The sequence below is a fragment of the Schistocerca cancellata genome, chromosome 5 (genome assembly GCF_023864275.1).
Source record: "Schistocerca cancellata isolate TAMUIC-IGC-003103 chromosome 5, iqSchCanc2.1, whole genome shotgun sequence".
NCBI lineage: Eukaryota > Metazoa > Arthropoda > Insecta > Orthoptera > Acrididae > Schistocerca > Schistocerca cancellata.
The window spans coordinates 800,475,004-800,494,831 of record NC_064630.1 but is presented as its reverse complement, the minus strand read 5'-3'; the positions used below and the strand labels follow the sequence as shown (position 1 = coordinate 800,494,831).

The 19,828-nt window shown below is 39.1% G+C and overlaps 1 protein-coding gene across 1 annotated transcript in view; it reads left to right on the top strand.

Moving 5' to 3' along the window:
* Positions 1-19,828, top strand: part of LOC126188809 (atrial natriuretic peptide receptor 1) — a 783,072-nt gene that overhangs the window by 572,327 nt on the left and 190,917 nt on the right. The window contains exon 19 of the mRNA XM_049930422.1: positions 15,058-15,204. Within this exon, the coding sequence (XP_049786379.1) occupies positions 15,058-15,204 (147 nt within the window). The remainder of the gene's footprint in view (positions 1-15,057; positions 15,205-19,828) is intronic.

The following is a 19,828-nucleotide window of genomic DNA, read 5'->3' as shown; positions in this document are numbered from 1 at the left end:
CCAGGGGTGAGTGGCTGCAGGGTGTGGCAGCTGGAACCTTAATCTACATCACCATATAGATAGTATCGAAAAGTCAATCCCACCACTGGAGACCTGTTCTTATGAGTGATGTTTGTCACTCCAACAAGGGACAGGCTTTCGTTTCAGCTGGCCTGAAGACTGAAGAATGGATGCTTCAGCAGTGTGGTGGATAATTTTGGGAATATGATTCACCCATTCCTTGACAAAACATTGGTGTTGAAGTACACAAGTTCTCTGTGGAGCACCCAGTGTCCTTGTAGTTTTCTTTCAGGCACTATTCTGTGTGGTAGGTGAATCTAGATCAGGAAGTGATCAGCTGAGTGCAAGTCATCAACCACTTCAATCTGAGCAGTGTGTGCAAAGGCCAGATAGCATACATAGAGATCTACAGCAGTGAACTACCATATTGCAGTGCTGAAGTGTCAACATATAGACACAAGTAGCCATGAGAAGGATCTCTACTACTATACTCTTAGGCCAAGCAGTTTGCAGAGCACCAAGCTACATTGTGTGTGTTAAAATCACCATAGAAGAGGAATAGTGGAGGGAACTAGGTAAGGAGTTCACTGTGAGTCTTTTCATTTAGCACCACAGGCAGGTAAACATACTGTCAATCTATGATGCACATTCCCTGCTGTAGTGACTGCTTGTAAGCTAATTGTGAGGAAGAGAAGTGAGGAGTGGTAGACGTTTATGAAAATAGCCATTCCTTCTTTAGCTATCTCTCCATTAATGTCAATTTTTTGTGGAGAATGAAGCTCTGGGGGTGTCAGATAATTCAGAATGAGTGTCTAGGAGACACATACACTTTGGTCTACCATGAGCAGTGGAGGGGGTTGCGGGGGGGGGGGGGGGGGGTTAGGGACTAGAGAGACTCGCCAGTTCCCTCAGGTAAATGTCATTGTCCATACCACCAATAGTGTGGTCAGTGTCTGGTCCATCAGACAGGACTGACGTTGCATGGTCTGAAGGCTTTGGACTCTGTAATTTTGGTGTGTTACTGTTTGTCCCTAAACAAGATTTTGGTAACGCCATTTTCACAGAAATGTTTTTTGGTACTTTCCTTCAATCTGCCATGAGGGTCGTTACTATTTTTGACATTAGGTTCTGCAGTCACCATTATTTCAGTGGTAGGGAAGCTTGGTTACTATGGTTTAGGTATGCAGCTGTATTTGCAGGTGCAGATTGATGACCTCTGCTGAGCTGTCAAAGTTTGAATCCCAATACTAGTCTGTATATGGGTTCTTTCAGTGCTGAGGAAAATGGCTTCATGAAAATTGGTGACAGTGTGGCTTACGTCCATTCCTTGCATCAGAGTATGAGATGCATCTGGTGACTTTAATGTCCTGGATTTTCTTCTCTTCTGCAAAGGCAAGACATGCTTTGCTTGAAACTGAATAGGCTTGAGAGCAATTGACACACATACATGGAGAACTACATTTAATATTGGATTCATGGGCTACAGAGCCACATCTTCTATACATAGCCTGACACTGGCAACCCATAGTGATGGGACCAAAGCACTAACACTCAAAGCAGCACATAAAATTAGCTACACAAAAGCCATCTTCAAGGCAGACAAAAGTACATCACAATATACTCAGACACGTTCAGCAAACTGAATGTCAGGGTAAAATATTCTGTTGTATTGAGCTCATCACAAGCCCTTTTCATGAAATCCTGTACTTCAATGACACATTCACTATCCCGGCGCATTACAACTCCTTTACAGCAATTTAGCCCATTGTTCAATTCATTGCTGATAGCATGTTCTGGAAGTACTCTGTCATTTAACAACTTGTTCACTTTAGTAGCAGCTGCTTGTGTCTGTGTATATGCGGATGGATATGTGTGTGTGTATGCGAGTGTATACCTGTCCTTTTTTCCCCCTAAGGTAAGTCTTTCCGCTCCCGGGATTGGAATGACTCCTTACCCTCTCCCTTAAAACCCAAATCCTTTTGTCTTTCCCTCTCCTTCCCTCTTTCCTGACGAGGCAACCGTTGGTTGCAAAAGCTAGAATTTTGTGTGTATGCTTGTGTTTTTTTGTGTGTCTATCGACCTGCCAGCGCTTTTGTTTGGTAAGTCTCATCATCTTTCTTTTTAGATATATTTGGATGAACATGAATTCAGCCTCTTTTTCTTCAGCAGGGTATGACGTACATAAGACTTTTGCCTTGAGATCTGTGCGTATATACCCGCCGACCCCGCCACCTCGCTTTTTTGATCTGTCAGCCATAAGAAATGTGTACCTTTGGAGATGAATAGATGCAGAGAATATGTATGGTTTTAACCATGTTTCGGATAAGAGGATTACGTGGTAGTTTAGTTAGTTGAAGAGGAGGCTAAGTTCTTCGTAATGTGCAAAGACTGGATGTTGCAGTGCGCTACTAAAAGCTCTGACGCGTTCTGCAGAGCAGCCTGGAGTAGGGTGGCAGACTGGTTTGTCCCTTTGTTGGGCACTACATGTCGTGAGGAGCACTGACCGCTGCTTCCGCCAAGTGACATAACACAGGGGTGTCCGAGATTTGTGACTCCACGAGTACCAAAATAAAGGCGACCACAAGAGATTTCCTGAGGTTGCAGGAGTATAGAAAATGGATTAGTGGTGTTTGGTGCAAGGAGAATATGACAAAAATAGTGACGGCTGTGTGTCACTGTGTATCCTCTGTCATAAGAGGTGAAATGTAGAAATAGGGGAAAGGGAAGTGATTTAAGAGGCCAATGCTGCCAGCAGAGAGAAGTAAGCTTAATAACTAATAGATTATCGTAGGAAGCTAGAATTAAATTGAAATTTACTAAAGTGATACTGATAATGATTATCGTAGGAAGCTACAATTAGATTGAAATTTGCTAAAGTGATACTGAGAGTGATTTTTGTTATGAACAATTTAAACCGAAGAGATGGGTGATTAATTAACTACAGGAGAGACTAATAATTGCAATGGTACTATTACAGAATGGAAGAGAATAAACTGAGAAAATGAAAAAAGTATTAGCAGTAACTAAAATGAAGTAAACGTTAGAGCTATAGGTTCAAAAAATAATACAAAGTTAATACAATTACAAGACAGTATATCTGAGTATGGGGCTGTTACAATTTGCAAATGGTGTTAAGTTTGCACTTTTGGCTCGAGTAGCTTCACTTAGTACTATTCAGTTCTGTCATGTTTGTGACTGTCTTCTTTCCAGCTGCTGTCTTAATAATTACTCTGCCATCCTGAGTCCACACATTCTGAAGACCGAAATGGGATATGGCACTGTTTAAAATCTTTAGCCATTCGGGTGTCAGATCTTCCCTTATTGTAAGCCCTGTCCTTGGTAACCTCTTCTTCTGGGTAAAGATCTCTGCCCTTTTTTTCGTATGAGACAAATTTAATTATTATTGGTCGTGGTTTGGTAGCACCTGGTAGTTTTTGTCCCACCCGATGGCCCCTGTCAATGTCTGCCTTAGTCACTTCAATGGATAATTTTTCACGTGCAACCTGTATAAGCAAGTTGTCTGTGTCTTCTTCCTTATTTTCTGCTACTCCAAACAGTCGTAGACTATTTCACCTTTGGTACTGTTCTAGCTCGTCTGTTGCGGCAGATAGTTTTACTTCCAACTCTCGTGCCTTTTTCTCGTATTCAGACACAGACTTTTTTAATGCTGTAATTTTGGCAGTATTGGTCTCAACAGTTTCACACATTTTGGCCAATACTGCTGCCGTTACTGTATCTGATAGTGCCTGCTATCAGATTGAGATTGTCTTTGCTGCAAAGCACAGCGTTTACCTAGAGCGGACCAGCTCCGCTATACCGGGAGCCGCGGCCACACCTTCTGCCAAGAGCAGGCCCGTCGCACCTGCTGCTTCCCTGCTGCTGTTGACTCTTCTGTTTATCATTTTCTCATAGATATTTGCAGAGCACAGAAAAAAATAGCACTACTGCACAGAACACTGTCGTTTACACAATTTCCACTGATACTAGACAACACCACCTGCAAGAGCACCTACGAATTCAACTAAATTTCGCGAGCCGAACTTAACCTGTGTTACACTGCAACCGCCATGACACAATAATGACCCGGGAGGTAATTGTAGGGGCTCCAAATTCATATTCTTTTATGTTGGTCTTCGTGAATTATATTCTGTCGTGTTATAAAAAAGACAATTTGTACCAAAACAGTCTCATTTATTTGGTGTGTTTTACAATTTCTCCAGTGTTAGGAAGGGCTATTTTGTTTTATCAAGCAGACAGTGACAAAATAGACGTAATCAGATTGAGAAACCACACCAGTCTTGGGTACTATTTGTATTAACAGCTTGAACAGTATTAAGACAACAATATTTCGATTTTTAATGTAGCAAAACGTTTGACGAACTTTGATGAGATAATAGATTCTTTCGCAGAAAGGAACACACACCATGTAAAGCTGTAGCATGATTAGAGAAAAACCAATGCTAGGAGCTAAGCATTGAAGAAATGTGTACTGTCTTGCTTGTTTCTTCTCTTTACTGCTTTTATGTATCCTATATTTAATTTTATGGTACCCAAAACAGAATGTTTTTAGCTAACAGGCAATAAAGAGTGCAAATTTTCTGAAGAGTTCTTGTTCTCCCGATTACAAACAATCCCATCCAGTATTAATTGCGGGTCAATCCGGGCGACTGGGAGCAGGACAGGCACCACAGGACATTTTAATTTCTGCTATCCTGATTATAGTTTGATGGCATCCAGTACAAAAAATACATGTTTCAATTCCACCGAGTGAAATACAGTGACTTGCGACAGAAGAACGCTGTCTGAAGTGGGGTGACACTGCACTCTGGCACACTTAAGACCAAATAACGTGTCTTACATTTCATTGAACATATATGTTTTACGTATCAGACTCTTCAGAAAGATGTGCGCTATAAAATGAACATATTTTTGAAAATTCGATTTTTTAAAATTTTTGTCGTATCTCAAACGCTCAAGGGAGAGGGATGGGGGAAGCACAATCTTAGTATTGCCCCAGTTCGGAAATATCATAGATCCAGGGCAGTCTGAGTTATAGTGGGGAAGCATGTAGTCTCCACGTGACCTGTCTTTACATTTAGTAATTTTGCAGTTTCCTCTTTCTTTACTGCTTTTAGGTCAAATGAAAACAAAACGGAATTCTGTGGCTGGGAGCAATCAAGTGAATTAACATATATTCACATAATTATGGAAGGCTAATATATGTTATTAGTTTCAGATTTTATTTTATTTCCACTTTTCTGACAGTCATGCATTAATCAACTTGTAGAGCAATGAGTATAATAGAGGGAAACATTCCACGTGGGAAAAATATATCTAAAAACAAAGATGATGTGACTTACCAAACAAAAGCGCTGGCAGGTCGATAGGCACACAAACATACACACAAAATTCAAGCTTTCGCAACTGACAGTTGCTTCATCAGGAAAGAGGAAAGGAGAGGGAAAGACGAAAGGATGTGGGTTTTAAGGGAGAGGGTAAGGAGTCATTCCAATCCCGGGAGCGGAAAGACTTACCTTAGGGGGGAAAAAGGACAGGTGTACACTCGCGCACACACACACACACACACACATATCCATCCGAACATACACAGACACAAGCAGACATTTGTAAAGGCAAAGAGTTTCGGCAGAGATGTCAGTCGAGGCGGAAGTACAGAGGCAAAGATGTTGTTGAAAGACAGGTGAGGTATGAGCGGCGGCAACTTGAAATTAGCGGCGGTTGAGGCCTGGCGGATAACGAGAAGAGAGGACATACTGAAGGGCAAGTTCCCATCTCCGGAGTTCTGACAGGTTGGTGTTAGTGGGAAGTATTCAGATAACTCGGACGGTGTAACACTGTGCGAAGATGTGCTGGCCGTGCACCAAGGCATGTTTAGCCACAGGGTGATCCTCATTACCAACGTACACTGTCTGCCTGTGTCCATTCATGCAAATGGACAGTTTGTTGCTGGTCATTCCCACATAGAAAGCTTCACAGTGTAGGCAGGTCAGTTGGTAAATCACGTGGGTGCTTTCACAGGTGGCTCTGCCTTTGATGGTGTACACCTTCCGTGTTACAGGACTGGAGTAGGTGGTGGTGGGAGGGTGCATGGGACAGGTTTTACACTGGGGGTGGTTACAAGGGTAGGAGCCAGAGGGTAGGGAGGTGGTTTGGGGATTTCATAGGGATGAACTAAGAGGTTACGAAGGTTAGGTGGATGGCAGAAAGACACTCTTGGTGGAGTGGGGAGGATTTCATGAAGGATGTCTCTCAACAACTTCTTTGCCTCTGTGCTTCCGCCTCAACTGACATCTCTGCCCAAACTCTTTGCCTTTACAAATGTCTGCTTGTGTCTGTGTATGTGCGGATGGATATGTGTGTGTGTGCGAGTGTATACCTGTCCTTTTTTCCCCTAAGGTAAGTCTTTCCCCTCCCGGGATTGGAATGACTCCTTACCCTCTCCCTTAAAACCCACATCCTTTCGTCTTTCCCTCTTCTTTCCTCTTTCCTGATGAAGCTTGAATTTTGTGTGTATATTTGTGTTTGTTTGTGTGTCTATCGACCTGCCAGCGCTTTTGTTTGGTAAGTCACATCATCTTTGTTTTTAGATATATGTAGAGCAATGAAGTTATTTTTGTTGATTTACTAAAGAAATTTGGTTTTTATTGACCTTTTACGCCAAGGCAGACAATGTGTTTGAAATGAAGTGTTTAGTTCCATACTATTGGCTAATTTCAACTGCTCGCTGCATTTCAAGTGCACGTTTTCAACTTCTAGCATGTATGGCATTGTGCCATAATGTTGTTGTTGTTGTTGTTGTGGTCTTCAGTCCTGAGACTGGTTTGATGCAGCTCTCCATGCTACTCTATCCGGTGCAAGCTTCTTCATCTCCCAGTATCTACTGCAACCTACATCCTTCTGAATCTGCTTAGTGTATTCATCTCTTGGTCTCCCTCTACGATTTTTACCCTCCACACTGCCATCCAATGCTAAATTTGTGATCCCTTGATGCCTCAGAACATGTCCTACCAACCGATCCCTTCTGCTAGTCAAGTTGTGCCACAAACTTCTCTTCTCCCCAATCCTATTCAATACCTCCTCATTAGTTACATGATCTACCCACCTTATCTTCAGTATTCTTCTGTAGCACCACATTTCGAAAGCTTCTATTCTCTTCTTGTCCAAACTAGTTATCGTCCATGTTTCACTTCCATACATGGCTACACTCCATACAAATACTTTCAGAAACGACTTCCTGACACCCAAATCTATACTCGATGTTAACAAATTCCTCTTCTTGAGAAACGCCTTCCTTGCCATTGCCAGTCTACATTTTATATCCTCTCTACTTCGACCATCATCGGTTATTTTACTCCCTAAATAGCAAAACTCCTTTACTACTTTAAGTGTCTCATTTCCTAATCTAATTCCCTCAGCATCACCCAACTTAATTCGACTACATTCCATTATCCTCGTTTTGCTTTTGTTGATGTTCATCTTATATCCTCCTTTCAAGACACTGTCCATTCCGTTCAACTGCTCTTCCAAGTCCTTTGCTGTCTCTGACAGAATTACAATGTCATCGGCGAACCTCAAAGTTTTTACTTCTTCTCCATGAATTTTAATACCTATTCCGAATTTTTCTTTTGTTTCCTTTACTGCTTGCTCAATATACAGATTGAATAACATCGGGGAGAGGCTACAACCCTGTCTTACTCCTTTCCCAACCACTGCATCCCTTTCATGCCCCTCGACTCTTATAACTGCCATCTGGTTTCTGTACAAACTATAAATAGCCTTTCGCTCCCTGTATTTTACCCCTGCCACCTTCAGAATTTGAAAGAGAGTATTCCAGTTAACATTGTCAAAAGCTTTCTCTAAGTCTACAAATGCTAGAAACGTAGGTTTGCCTTTTCTTAATCTTTCTTCTAAGATAAGTCGTAAGGTCAGTATTGCCTCACGTGTTCCAACATTTCTACGGAATCCAAACTGATCTTCCCCGAGGTTGGCTTCTACCAGTTTTTCCATTCGTCTGTAAAGAATTCGCGTTAGTATTTTGCAGCTGTGACTTATTAAACTGATTGTTCGGTAATTTTCACATCTGTCAACACCTGCTTTCTTTGGGATTGGAATTATTATATTCTTCTTGAAGTCTGAGGGTATTTCGCCTGTCTCATACATCGTGCTCACCAGATGGTAGAGTTTTTTCATGACTGGCTCTCCCGAGGCCATCAGTAGTTCAAATGGAATGTTGTCTACTCCCGGGGCCTTGTTTTGACTCAGGTCTTTCAGTGCTCTGTCAAACTCTTCACACAGTATCTTATCTCCCATTTCGTCTTCATCTACATCCTCTTCCATTTCCATAATATTGTCCTCAAGTACATCGCCCTTGTATAAACCCTCTATATACTCCTTCCACCTTTCTGCCTTCCCTTCTTTGCTTAGAACTGGGTTGCCATCTGAGCTCTTGATATTCATACAAGTGGTTCTCTTATCTCCAAAGGTCTCTTTAATTTTCCTGTAGGCAGTATCTATCTTACCTCTAGTGAGACAAGCCTCTACATCCTTACATTTGTCCTCTAGCCATCCCTGCTTAGCTATTTTGCACTTCCTGTCGATATCATTTTTGAGACGTTTGTATTCCTTTTTGCTTGCTTCATTTACTGCATTTTTATATTTTCTCCTTTCATCAATTAAATTCAATATTTCTTCTGTTAACCAAGGATTTCTATTAGCCCTCGTCTTTTTACCTACTTGATCCTCTGCTGCCTTCACTACTTCATCCCTCAGAGCTACCCATTCTTCTTCTACTGTATTTCTTTCCCCCATTCCTGTCAATTGTTCCCTTATGCTCTCCCTGAAACTCTCTACAACCTCTGGTTCTTTCAGTTTATCCAGGTCCCATCTCCTTAAATTCCCACTTTTTTGCAGTTTCTTCAGTTTCAATCTGCAGTTCATAACCAATAGATTGTGGTCAGAATCCACATCTGCCCCAGGAAATGTCTTACAATTTAAAACCTGGTTCCTAAATCTCTGTCTTACCATTATATAATCTATCTGATACCTTTTAGTATCTCCAGGATTCTTCCAGGTATACAACCTTCTTTTATGATTCTTGAACCAAGTGTTGGCTATGATTAAGTTATGCTCTGTGCAAAATTCTACAAGGCGGCTTCCTCTTTCATTCCTTCCCCCCAATCCATATTCACCTACTATGTTTCCTTCTCTCCCTTTTCCTACTGACGAATTCCAGTCACCCATGACTATTAAATTTTCATCTCCCTTCACTACCTGAATAATTTCTTTTATCTTGTCATACATTTCATCTATTTCTTCATCATCTGCAGAGGTAGTTGGCATATAAATTTGTACTACCGTAGTAGGCATGGGCTTTGTGTCTATCTTGGCCACAATAATGCGTTCACTATGCTGTTTGTAGTAGCTAACCCGCACTCCTATTTTTTTATTCATTATTAAACCTACTCCTGCATTACCCCTATTTGATTTTGTATTTATAACCCTGTAATCACCTGACCAAAAGTCTTGTTCCTCCTGCCACCGAACTTCGCTAATTCCCACTATATCTAACTTTAACCTATCCATTTCCCTTTTTAAATTTTCTAACCTACCTGCCCGATTAAGGGATCTGACATTCCACGCTCCGATCCGTAGAACGCCAGTTTTCTTTCTCCTGATAACGAGGTCCTCCTGAGTAGTCCCCGCCCGGAGATCCGAATGGGGGACTATTTTACCTCCGGAATATTTTACCCAAGAGGACGCCATCATCATTTAATCATACAGTAGAGCTGCATGTCCTCGGGAAAAATTACGGCCGTAGTTTCCCCTTGCTTTCAGCCGTTCGCAGTACCAGCACAGCAAGGCCGTTTTGGTTAATGTTACAAGGCCAGATCAGTCAATCATCCAGACTGTTGCCCCTGCAACTACTGAAAAGGCTGCTGCCCCTCTTCAGGAACCACATGTTTGTCTGGCCTCTCAACAGATACCCCTCCGTTGTGGTTGCACCTACGGTACGGCCCTCTGTATCGCTGAGGCACGCAAGCCTCCCCACCAACGGCAAGGTCCATGGTTCATGGGGGGGTGTGCCATAATAAAGAATCATTTTTGTGCCATAATAAAGAATCAAAAATGAGTTAATACAGTACTGGTACATTAAGAAAATTTACATCCCGCACACTAAAAAGCTTAACATTAGGTCAAGGCCCACTTCATTGGGAATCTGGATATACAAATGTGCTCTTTAACTATGCAGTTTAAATGTGTCATTTTAGTATTATGGTTCACAAAATTCCGATGCTCTTGGAGTATCCTCTGATGTCATTTTTCTTTTATGACATAATGTAAGATCTTTTAATGTTTTACACGTACGAACATACGGGCTTCCATAGTAGCTGCCAAAGGGCGGTGGCGCCTCTTACCTGGCGCTCTCTGACAGCTACTGAACTACTGAACCTGTTTCTAACAGGTCGTGGGAAATTATTGTGAATGGTGGTTTGAAAAGCTTTACTTTCAAAGTAAATTTCCTTTTACACAAGTTGAACTATGTGCGAGAATGTACAATGAATTTCTTAATCACAGAGCATTTGATGACGAGCCATTTAGAAGTGTTTCGAGAAGATCAGACATTCATGTCATTATTATGAGCAAATTGATAAGTCACTGGACTCGGCTAAAAATTTTACTGGCACATTTGTGTGATATATCTTAAAGTGTAACACGCGCAAAGAAGATCAACATTGTGTGTGAAAGCTTAGCTTCTCTTGCAGCTTATTAACCAGCGACCAGTATTATATGTGAAAGCTTTGCTTTTCGTGTAGCAACAGTAATGTTGCTATTACCTGACTACATCATGTGTCCTGGGGTCTGAATATCCGCTGTCATCGGCTGGCAAGATCACGTGACATGAGTTATGACTGGCTTACAAAAGCGCATCACAATCTCGATTACAATGGTTCGGAAAGTAACATGCGGTGTTCGGTGGAATTCAAATTTACTCTTTTGTAATATGAAAACATGCAGCGTACATGTTGCTGCACATCAAAAATCTTCCCAAAAGGAGTTTTCGTCCCTCAGTTTCGTTTTCTAAAGTGCCAGCAAATTCTATGCCTGTGTATAAAAACATAGCCATTCAAAAGGATTGATAAGTTTTACAGTTCCCAGGGAAAATATACTGTCACTTAATAACACGGAAAAACTGTGTTTTCATCTGGGAGAAAGTGTATTTTAACCGGGAGATCTGGGAAAAATCCGAGGATTTTTTTTCTTGTCCACGTATACATCCTGTACGTGATTTCACAGTATATATATAATATTACATCGTACACAATGACTTATGATGCAATATATTCATAATATTACACAGTACAAAATGACTTATGATACATGATACAGACAAAAAACAATAATAATTTTGTGAGATATAATTACCTTATATTATACATCAGTGGTTCCTAATTATAGTTAATTTCTTTAACACTGATTTCTGTTGCTATTTCTTTTTATGATGTGTGAGATTTATCACTCACAGGATGAATGTTTGATCATTGTTGCTAATGTAGACAGCTACACTATAAAATTCTCCTCATGTCAGAAACTTTTTTTAGAGTTGAGGGGAATGTTTTCTCAGTTTTGAGATCTTGTAGTTGCATTGACATTGCTTGTATTAACTTGCCAGAGTATTTGGGTCCTTTTTCAAAAACCTTAAGTCAATGTGGAACGTACCACAGTTGTTTTCTGTTCCTTGTGTTGTGAATATAAACAGTCTCATTAGTCTCCAGTTTTGGGTGATCACGTAATACATTCACAATAGTCTTGAATATATACAATGATGGAAACTTTACAATGTTTAGTTCTTTGAAACAACTTTTACATGATTCTTTTTGCTTCTTTTTCAATATAATTTGAATGGATTGCTTCTGTAATGTGAATATTCTCTTCATTCCTGTGATAGCTGACTACCCCACATACTGTGATTCCATATCGCTTGCATGGTTTAAAAAGTCCATGATAGACAGTGTAATGCCCAAAAACTTAACTGAAGCTACTTCTTCCAGTCCTCTTTCATCTAAGAAAGCATCCATATGTTGTTCTTTTGTTTATTTTTGAAGAGCATGTACATAGTTTTTTTCAGATTAATAATTAACTCATTTTCACTGTACTACTGACTGATGTTAATGTATTTTGCTCAAGTGCCTCCAAATTGTTGGAAACATTTAGCACAGTCATATCATCTGCATAAAATATTTTGTTTTTATTTTCACATGTTTGTATATTATTCACAAATAAATTGAAGAGAACAGGTCCTATTACAGATCGTTGAGGTACACCATACTTAATGCTTCTAACTTCTGATTTTTATGAGTTATTAATGGCTACATATTGCCTCCTGTTACTTAGATATGATGTTATCCAGTTTGCTGCTTCTCAATGTATACCAGTATTCTCTAGGTTCTTTACTGGGACTGTATGATCAACTGTGTCAAACGCCTTGGATAGATCAATAAAAACTCCAGACACTACAATCTTGTTGTCCAAGGCCTGTACGATTGATTCTGTTAATGATTCAATTGCTGTTTCCACTGATTTCCCTTTCTGACATCTGTTCTGTGCTGGAGTTATTACATTATGTGTCCCCCCCCCCCCCCCCCCAAAAATAAGTAGTTAGTCTGTTTAGCATGAGAATTTCTAATACTTTGGAGGAGCCTGATACTAAAGATACTGGTCTTTAGTTGTTAGGGTTGTCATGCTTTCCTTTTTTGTATACAGTTACTCATCATCATCATCATCATCATTTAAGACTGATTATGCCTTTCAGCATTCAGTCTGGAGCATAGCCCCCCTTATACACTTCCTCCATGATCCCCTATTCAGTGCTAACATTGGTGCCTCTTCTGATGTTAAACCTATTACTTCAAAATCATTCTTAACCGAATCCAGGTACCTTCTCCTCGGTCTGCCCCAACTCCTCCTACCCTCTACTGCTGAATCCATGAGTCTCTTGGGTAACCTTGCTTCTCCCATGTGCATAACATGACCCCACCATCTAAGCCTGTTCGCCCTGACTGCTACATCTATAGAGTTCATTCCCAGTTTTTCTGTATACAGTTACTGCTTTAACTAATTTGAGTTTATCTGGAAATACTCCTTGTTGGAAAGAGCAGTTGGCAATATCCAGTAGTGGTGTAATTATTTCTGCTGCCACCTGCTTCATCAGGTAGTTTGACACATCATGTCCAGCAGACTTTTTTGTTTTTAGCTTTTTTATAACATTTGTCAGTTCCTTTTCAGATGCTGGTTTCACAAACATTGAGTGGTTTGGCTTATCTGTCACCATAGTTTGGTGAGTTCATTGGCTATTATATCCATGCTTTAGTTTTTCCATTGCATCTGTGTAGTTATTTTCAGGATGTTGGCAATTTTTGTTTTATCTGTGATGATTTTGTTTTCATTTGTTTTCTGTAAGTATTTTTTCTAGCCTCTCTCAGAATTAATTATATTTGAAGCTGCTCTCATTTTATTTGTTGATTTTGAGTTAGTCTCATTAATTGATTTAGCATTTTCTTGTCTTATCAACTGCCTGTATTTCTTCATGTGCTGCCTGTATGTTTCAATATTTTCTCTCTGTTTCATTTCTCTTATGGTAGCTCTCTATTCTATTATTTCCTTCATGATCCACAGCTTATTTCTTGGTTTTTGGAAATGCTAAACTGAAGTAATGTGTTACGGTCTTCGAAAGCATAGCATTTTTAATGTGTTCCATGGGCTTTAAGTGTGTCCATCCACTGTTCTTTTCTTAACATCACTTTGGAGATGTTGATATTTTGTTGGCTGATAAGCCTAACATCTCTTTCTGCACTTTTATCTTCCTTTTGTGAGTTCAGATTTCCAAATACTTCACAAAGCTGTCCAAAATGATCAGAAATTCCTGTTTGTAGAACCTTTGTTGTATATGCATTGCTGTCTATGTTAACGATAATTTTGTCAATAATTGACTCCGTTTCCAAAGTCGCTCTTGTTGGTTCCGTAACAGTTGCCTTCATGTTGTATCGTAGTAGCAGTTCCTCAAATTTTTGCCTTCTCTGTGTCTCTCTTCCAATATCAATGTTAAAATCACCACTTGCCACTTTTGATCGGTACACACAGAATACTCTTAACTCATTGTAGACCATACCTGTAATTTCAAAATCTTTTTCTTTTCATTTTGGTAAGGTTTTGTATGTATCATTCATACTACTATCATAATTCTCTGCTGTTTGGACAAATGTTGCTACTCCTCCGCCTCTATATTCTGATCTGCAGAATAGAGTACAACAACATAATTTTTTTATGGTAAGACTGCAAATTTGAGTGAAACACAAGAAAAGTTTCTCTAGACTGTGTTACTCGTCATCAATAAAAAAAAAAAAGTAAAAATGTTAGTTTGCAAATCTTCTATTCTCTATCAGTATTGAACAAAATTAAATCCAAGAATCATATTCACATTCATGAATATGATGCAACTCTGGCTGCACAATGTATTTGTGCCAACAAAAATTTGTGCCGGACCAGGACATGAACCTGGATTTCTTGTTTTATGCAAGATGTCACCTTAACAGCTTCAGTCTATCCAAACACACTCCCCAGAGGGACCCAAATTTCTATATGTCACCATCATGTCTTTTATTATTTGTGACAGTCTTTTTGTTGTGCCTATCTGTGAACTCAGTATCTCTGCTACAGGGTGTGTAGCATCTTTCCTTTTCGTAATATTGTTACATTCCATCCTGGATTTTCCGCTGTTTGATTTCATTGTGTCTACATCCTATACTTGCACAGATACTGTTATTCTTCTACGAATAATTAATGCAAACATAACCTTGTACTATCTTTCTTAGACCATAGATTCATATTATAATTATTTACCTGTATACATGTCACAATATTTGACAATAAAAGATCTAAACTTTGGAAAGCTCACTGAAAAAGTATATGAATTAATTACTACAGTAGGATACACAAGGTTTGTGTTGTAAACATTAATGTCTATCATTTATTACCCAGAGGCTACTGTGAAAACTTAATGGATGATCTGCTTCGCCGCATGGAGCAATATGCAAACAATTTGGAAGCACTTGTTGAAGAGAAAACAGAGCAACTCAGTCAAGAAAAGAAACGTTCTGAGGAACTTTTGTACCAAGTACTACCAAGGTAGGAAACTTTGATTAGAATATAGTTTTAATGTATTTGCCTACCTAAAAACATCTCTCTCTCTCTCTCTCTCTCTCTCTCTCTCTCTCCCTCTCTCCCTCTCTCTTATTGTGTGTGTGTGTGTGTGTGTGTGTGTGTGTGTGTGTGTGTGTGTGTGTGTGTGTGTGTGTGTGTGTGTGTAAGAGGCGAAGTAGGGAGTTTGTGGAAATATCTCTAATCTGGCCCTCAGTAATCTAGTCCACATCCAGCCTCTAGCTGCTCAAGCAAAAATGATGCACACAGTAATGAATACACATGTGCAACAATATTCAATATTATTAGTTAATTACAATGTTAAGCAATGCTAAGTGGCTTTTTTTGTGGTTCAGTATCATGGCTTCTAAAAGGGAACACATTATGCTAGGCCTCAAGCAGAAACTTGAAAATTAGAGATAAGCTGGTTCTTCGCAGAAAGCTGGTGCTGCTGCGTACAGTGGTGGATGAGCAACTGTTTATGACAAAACTTTAAGAACTGAAGAGATAATCAAAAACATACAGTTAAGTTACAATGTAAGTGGTGAAGAAGAGGGCCTAGAAGGAGAGAACATGAAACTTAACACTGCTTGTGCTCGAGCTGCAGACCTCTTGCTGGAGAACATTAAGCAACAATCAGAGACAAGCAGAACCAATGTATTCTTGAGTGATAAAGGACACTGCTTTCATGTATCACCTTGCAACAACTAAAAATCTGGAATATGTTTCGTAGTGAGTGATGCTATGGTATATGTATGCACTCCAGCATTAGTGTTCTACAAAAATGAATGTATCTTGGGATTTAATGAAGTACAATCTCTCTGTGTTTACACTAAATTTAAAACACTCTCGGTAATCTGGCACTTCCATTAACCTGGAATGTGTACAAGGAATGTCTGGGTTAGCAAAGAGTGTAGAGTACAATTTGTGCAGTGTTTACTGGGCCTATCATTCCATGAAAGTGAACAATCTGTGGTTACCAAAATTGGTTTCAAATATGATATGGTGCTGTAAAGAGCTGATGGCTGTTGATCTCGGATAACAATGTATAGCTAATGTAGTTTAACAATGTATAACTCATATAGTTTGTAACACATCACTTCAATAACATTCACATGATTTTGTGTCCACTGACCAGACTTTCGTCATTATTCTGATGTTGTGATGACAACTGATGTTCTGAGACAACTGAGACATTTTACAGCAAATTACTTCATGATACATCACTTTATAAACTATGTTTTCGCCTCATGCTGCACCTTATGTGTTCAAATAGGATAACTTTAAACCTCTGTGTCTTGAAAGCAGATAAAGATATCAAGACAAATTTTCAGCCATATGATGTGCATAGTCATCTTGGAATCAGCAGCTCGGATCTGGTATGAAATCATGGTTAAAAAAACCTTGTTTTGGGATTTTATAAGGAACCATCCATGAATTAATAAACATTTTTGAAAACAAGAATTTGGCATTTCTAGATAAGTGCACAGAGAATATACCATTAAAATTTGAGCAATTTTGTGTGGTTATTTATTATTTAGATTTCACCTGATGCCTGATATTATGTGCATATTTTACATGTACATGTAGAGTGACTTTGAATCTCTGTATGTCAAAAATGGATTAAAGTATTTTTTTTTAAATTTTCAAATTTTGTCATTTTTGGGAGTTTACATTCAAAGGAAATTGTAGAAAATAATTTTTCATTTTAAAAGTATTTTTGTTTCTTTATCTTTGTTACATATTTACATTAATGAGTTCAATCCATAGACACTTTATAAATGTGCTGCTGAATTTCCATCATCAATATTACTTTCCTGTCATCTGTCTTTCCTGTCATCTGGTAGAAGACTGTCAAAATATCAGTTTCATTGACCTGTGTTTCCTCTTTCAGTGAGAGATTTCACGTTTTTCTCCTTGATATCAATCCATTTATTTTTAACCCCAACTAATGACTGCCTCTTACGTGACGTTCTTTCCCTTGTGCTGTCAATCAATGATGTAGAAGAAAGAAGGCAATTATACTGTCAGACTCTCCACTATCACAGACATCATTTATTCTGCCTTGTGTGTTCATTGGAGATGAGGTGTATCCATTATTAAGGCATTTTGTCAAACCTTAGAGACAACAGGTTTTAGACCCAGAGAAACAATATTTCATAAGATGCCCTTCCAGAGTATGAGAAGTAGTTGAATGTCCTTTTCGAAAAATGATCACTAAAGAGGGAATACTCTGGAAGCCAATAGAAACTTCATCACACTATGCTGGCAATATTGTGAATGTACAGGTGTTCTGCACAACTGTCATTACCTAGAAGGCTACCTGTGCCTTGATGAGCAACCTGCAGTAGAAATCGAGCATTCTGTGCAAGGCTCTTATCAAATTGGCTGAAACTTCAACAGAGCTTCAGATGAAGCTGTCCAAATAAGAGACAATTTACAAACTTTTTCTCGCAAAATATGTTTCCTCATGTATTTCTCAGCTATACTACTTCAGTATTAGTATTGCCTCTTGTTTTCATACCTGAAATAATAAACTGAAGAAATATTTTCTGTATTTACTTGTAGTCTGTAATTCTTCTGGCACCTTGTCCCATAACTTGTACAAAATGAATCCACTGTACTGATTGTCGTATCACTGGTTCCATAAAGGAAGCAAAATAAAAACAGCTGCTATCAAAGTGATCACTGATGCCATTTTCTCAACAGTACAAGGCACACGTGGTACTGCTATCTTCAGCAACATCTGAATGATGCTGACATTGCTGAAACACACCAGAGTTACTTGGATGCTCTGGTCACAATGCTAAGGAACAAACCTGTTTCATTCTCTCAGTGCTGTTCTGTCTGTCACTGATCCACGCTCCTCTGTTTGCAGTGCCAGTATAATCATGCACATTGATCAGCACTGGACTGTTTCTCCAGTGCTGCTTTGCTCTGAGTATCCACTCTGTTCAAGTTGTACCATGCCACTGCACATTAATCACAGCCTATTTCATAAACAAATCTGTTGACTGCAAAGTGCTGTAGACAACTCTCAAAGTAATTGTACCTCTAGGGTTAAAATATACAGGGTGTATCATAATTAATGGCGTAAACACACACAGTTGAAAGTACACAATACTAGAAGCAAAAAAGTCTGAGTAAACAAAGGGTAAAAAATCCATACCTTAAGAGCTAGGAGCAATTTTTCATCTTCGATACTGTGAAGCAAATCTCTTCTACTGCAAGCTCTTTGATTTCCACATTTTGGGAAGTAGTAGTATAGACCAAAACAAGAAAAAATATCCTGTAAACTTTTGCTCTAAAATGCATAATTTAAAAGTTATGAGCAATTGAACGTTAGAAGAGTTGTGTTTCCAAGTAGCGAAGATGAGCACGTGCTCATAACTCTTAAGGTATGCATTTTAGAACAAATGTTTAGTGGACATTTTTTTCTTGTCTTGGTCCCTGATACCTTTTCCCAAAACATGGAAAGCAAATAGCTTGCAGTAGAAGAGATTTGCTTCACAGTATTGAAGTCAAAAAATTGCATGTAGCTCTTAATCTTAATTATGCATTTTTTACCCTATGTTTACTAAGACTTTTTGGCTCCTAGTATTGTGTACTTTCAATTGTTATGTGTTTATACCATATCTAAAAGAATCATTCGATATGGCACATCTATATTTCTGAAACTAATAAATGTAGAAAAATGGACCAGACACCTTTTCCCACGAAACTCATTAAATTTTGGAGAGTCCCTCTCATGTTGTACAACTTCATGTGGTTGTTCTGTACCCCTTATTCTCACATTATGATGGTTCACCTTTCCATTTAAATGGAATGTTGCCTTGCCTCTAAACACCAAGTGTGGAAGAAAACTGTCATCCACCATACTGCCATGAACAAAATTACAGATCACCACACATTGTAGTTTGTCATCTTCATGAAGAGCTTGCAATAGCTGAATTTTGTATGCTTTCATGTGTAAACATCAATGCAACACATGCCAGATGGACATCGAGGGCATGATGGACATCGAGGGCATGGTGAGCTGTCGAGCTGCATGGTGAACGGATTTCTGCGGACCCCTTGTGAAACTATGGTGGATACATTCGACATCTGTATCAGTACTTAGGGATGGCCTGGTGACTTGCTTTCAAATAAACAGTCTCTTCGTGAGAATTGTGCACACCATGTCTAACGCTCTGTTCTGTAGGAGGATCCACACCATACCTACTACGAAAGTCACACTGAACAGTTATTACTGACACACACTGCATGAAATGTAGAACACAACACACTTTCTGTTGTCCGAACACCATTTTTACTAGAACTGAAGTGGGCACTCATTGCTGCTACCTAGCAGGAAACATGTAAAACTCAAGGGTTTGCTCTTTCTGACAATATCTCAAATAACATAATGATTATGATTTTTTAAACTGAATGATTCTGTTTGATACACCATGTATTTTCAACCAAATTCAGGACCATTTGCAAAATAGCATACGAAAATTCAGGACAAATGAGTAACAAATCATGACTTGATACAAGTACTATCAATATACACTTAAGGGGCTCCGGAACACCCTATACTTGCAATGTTAAAATAACGCTTATAAATTACATC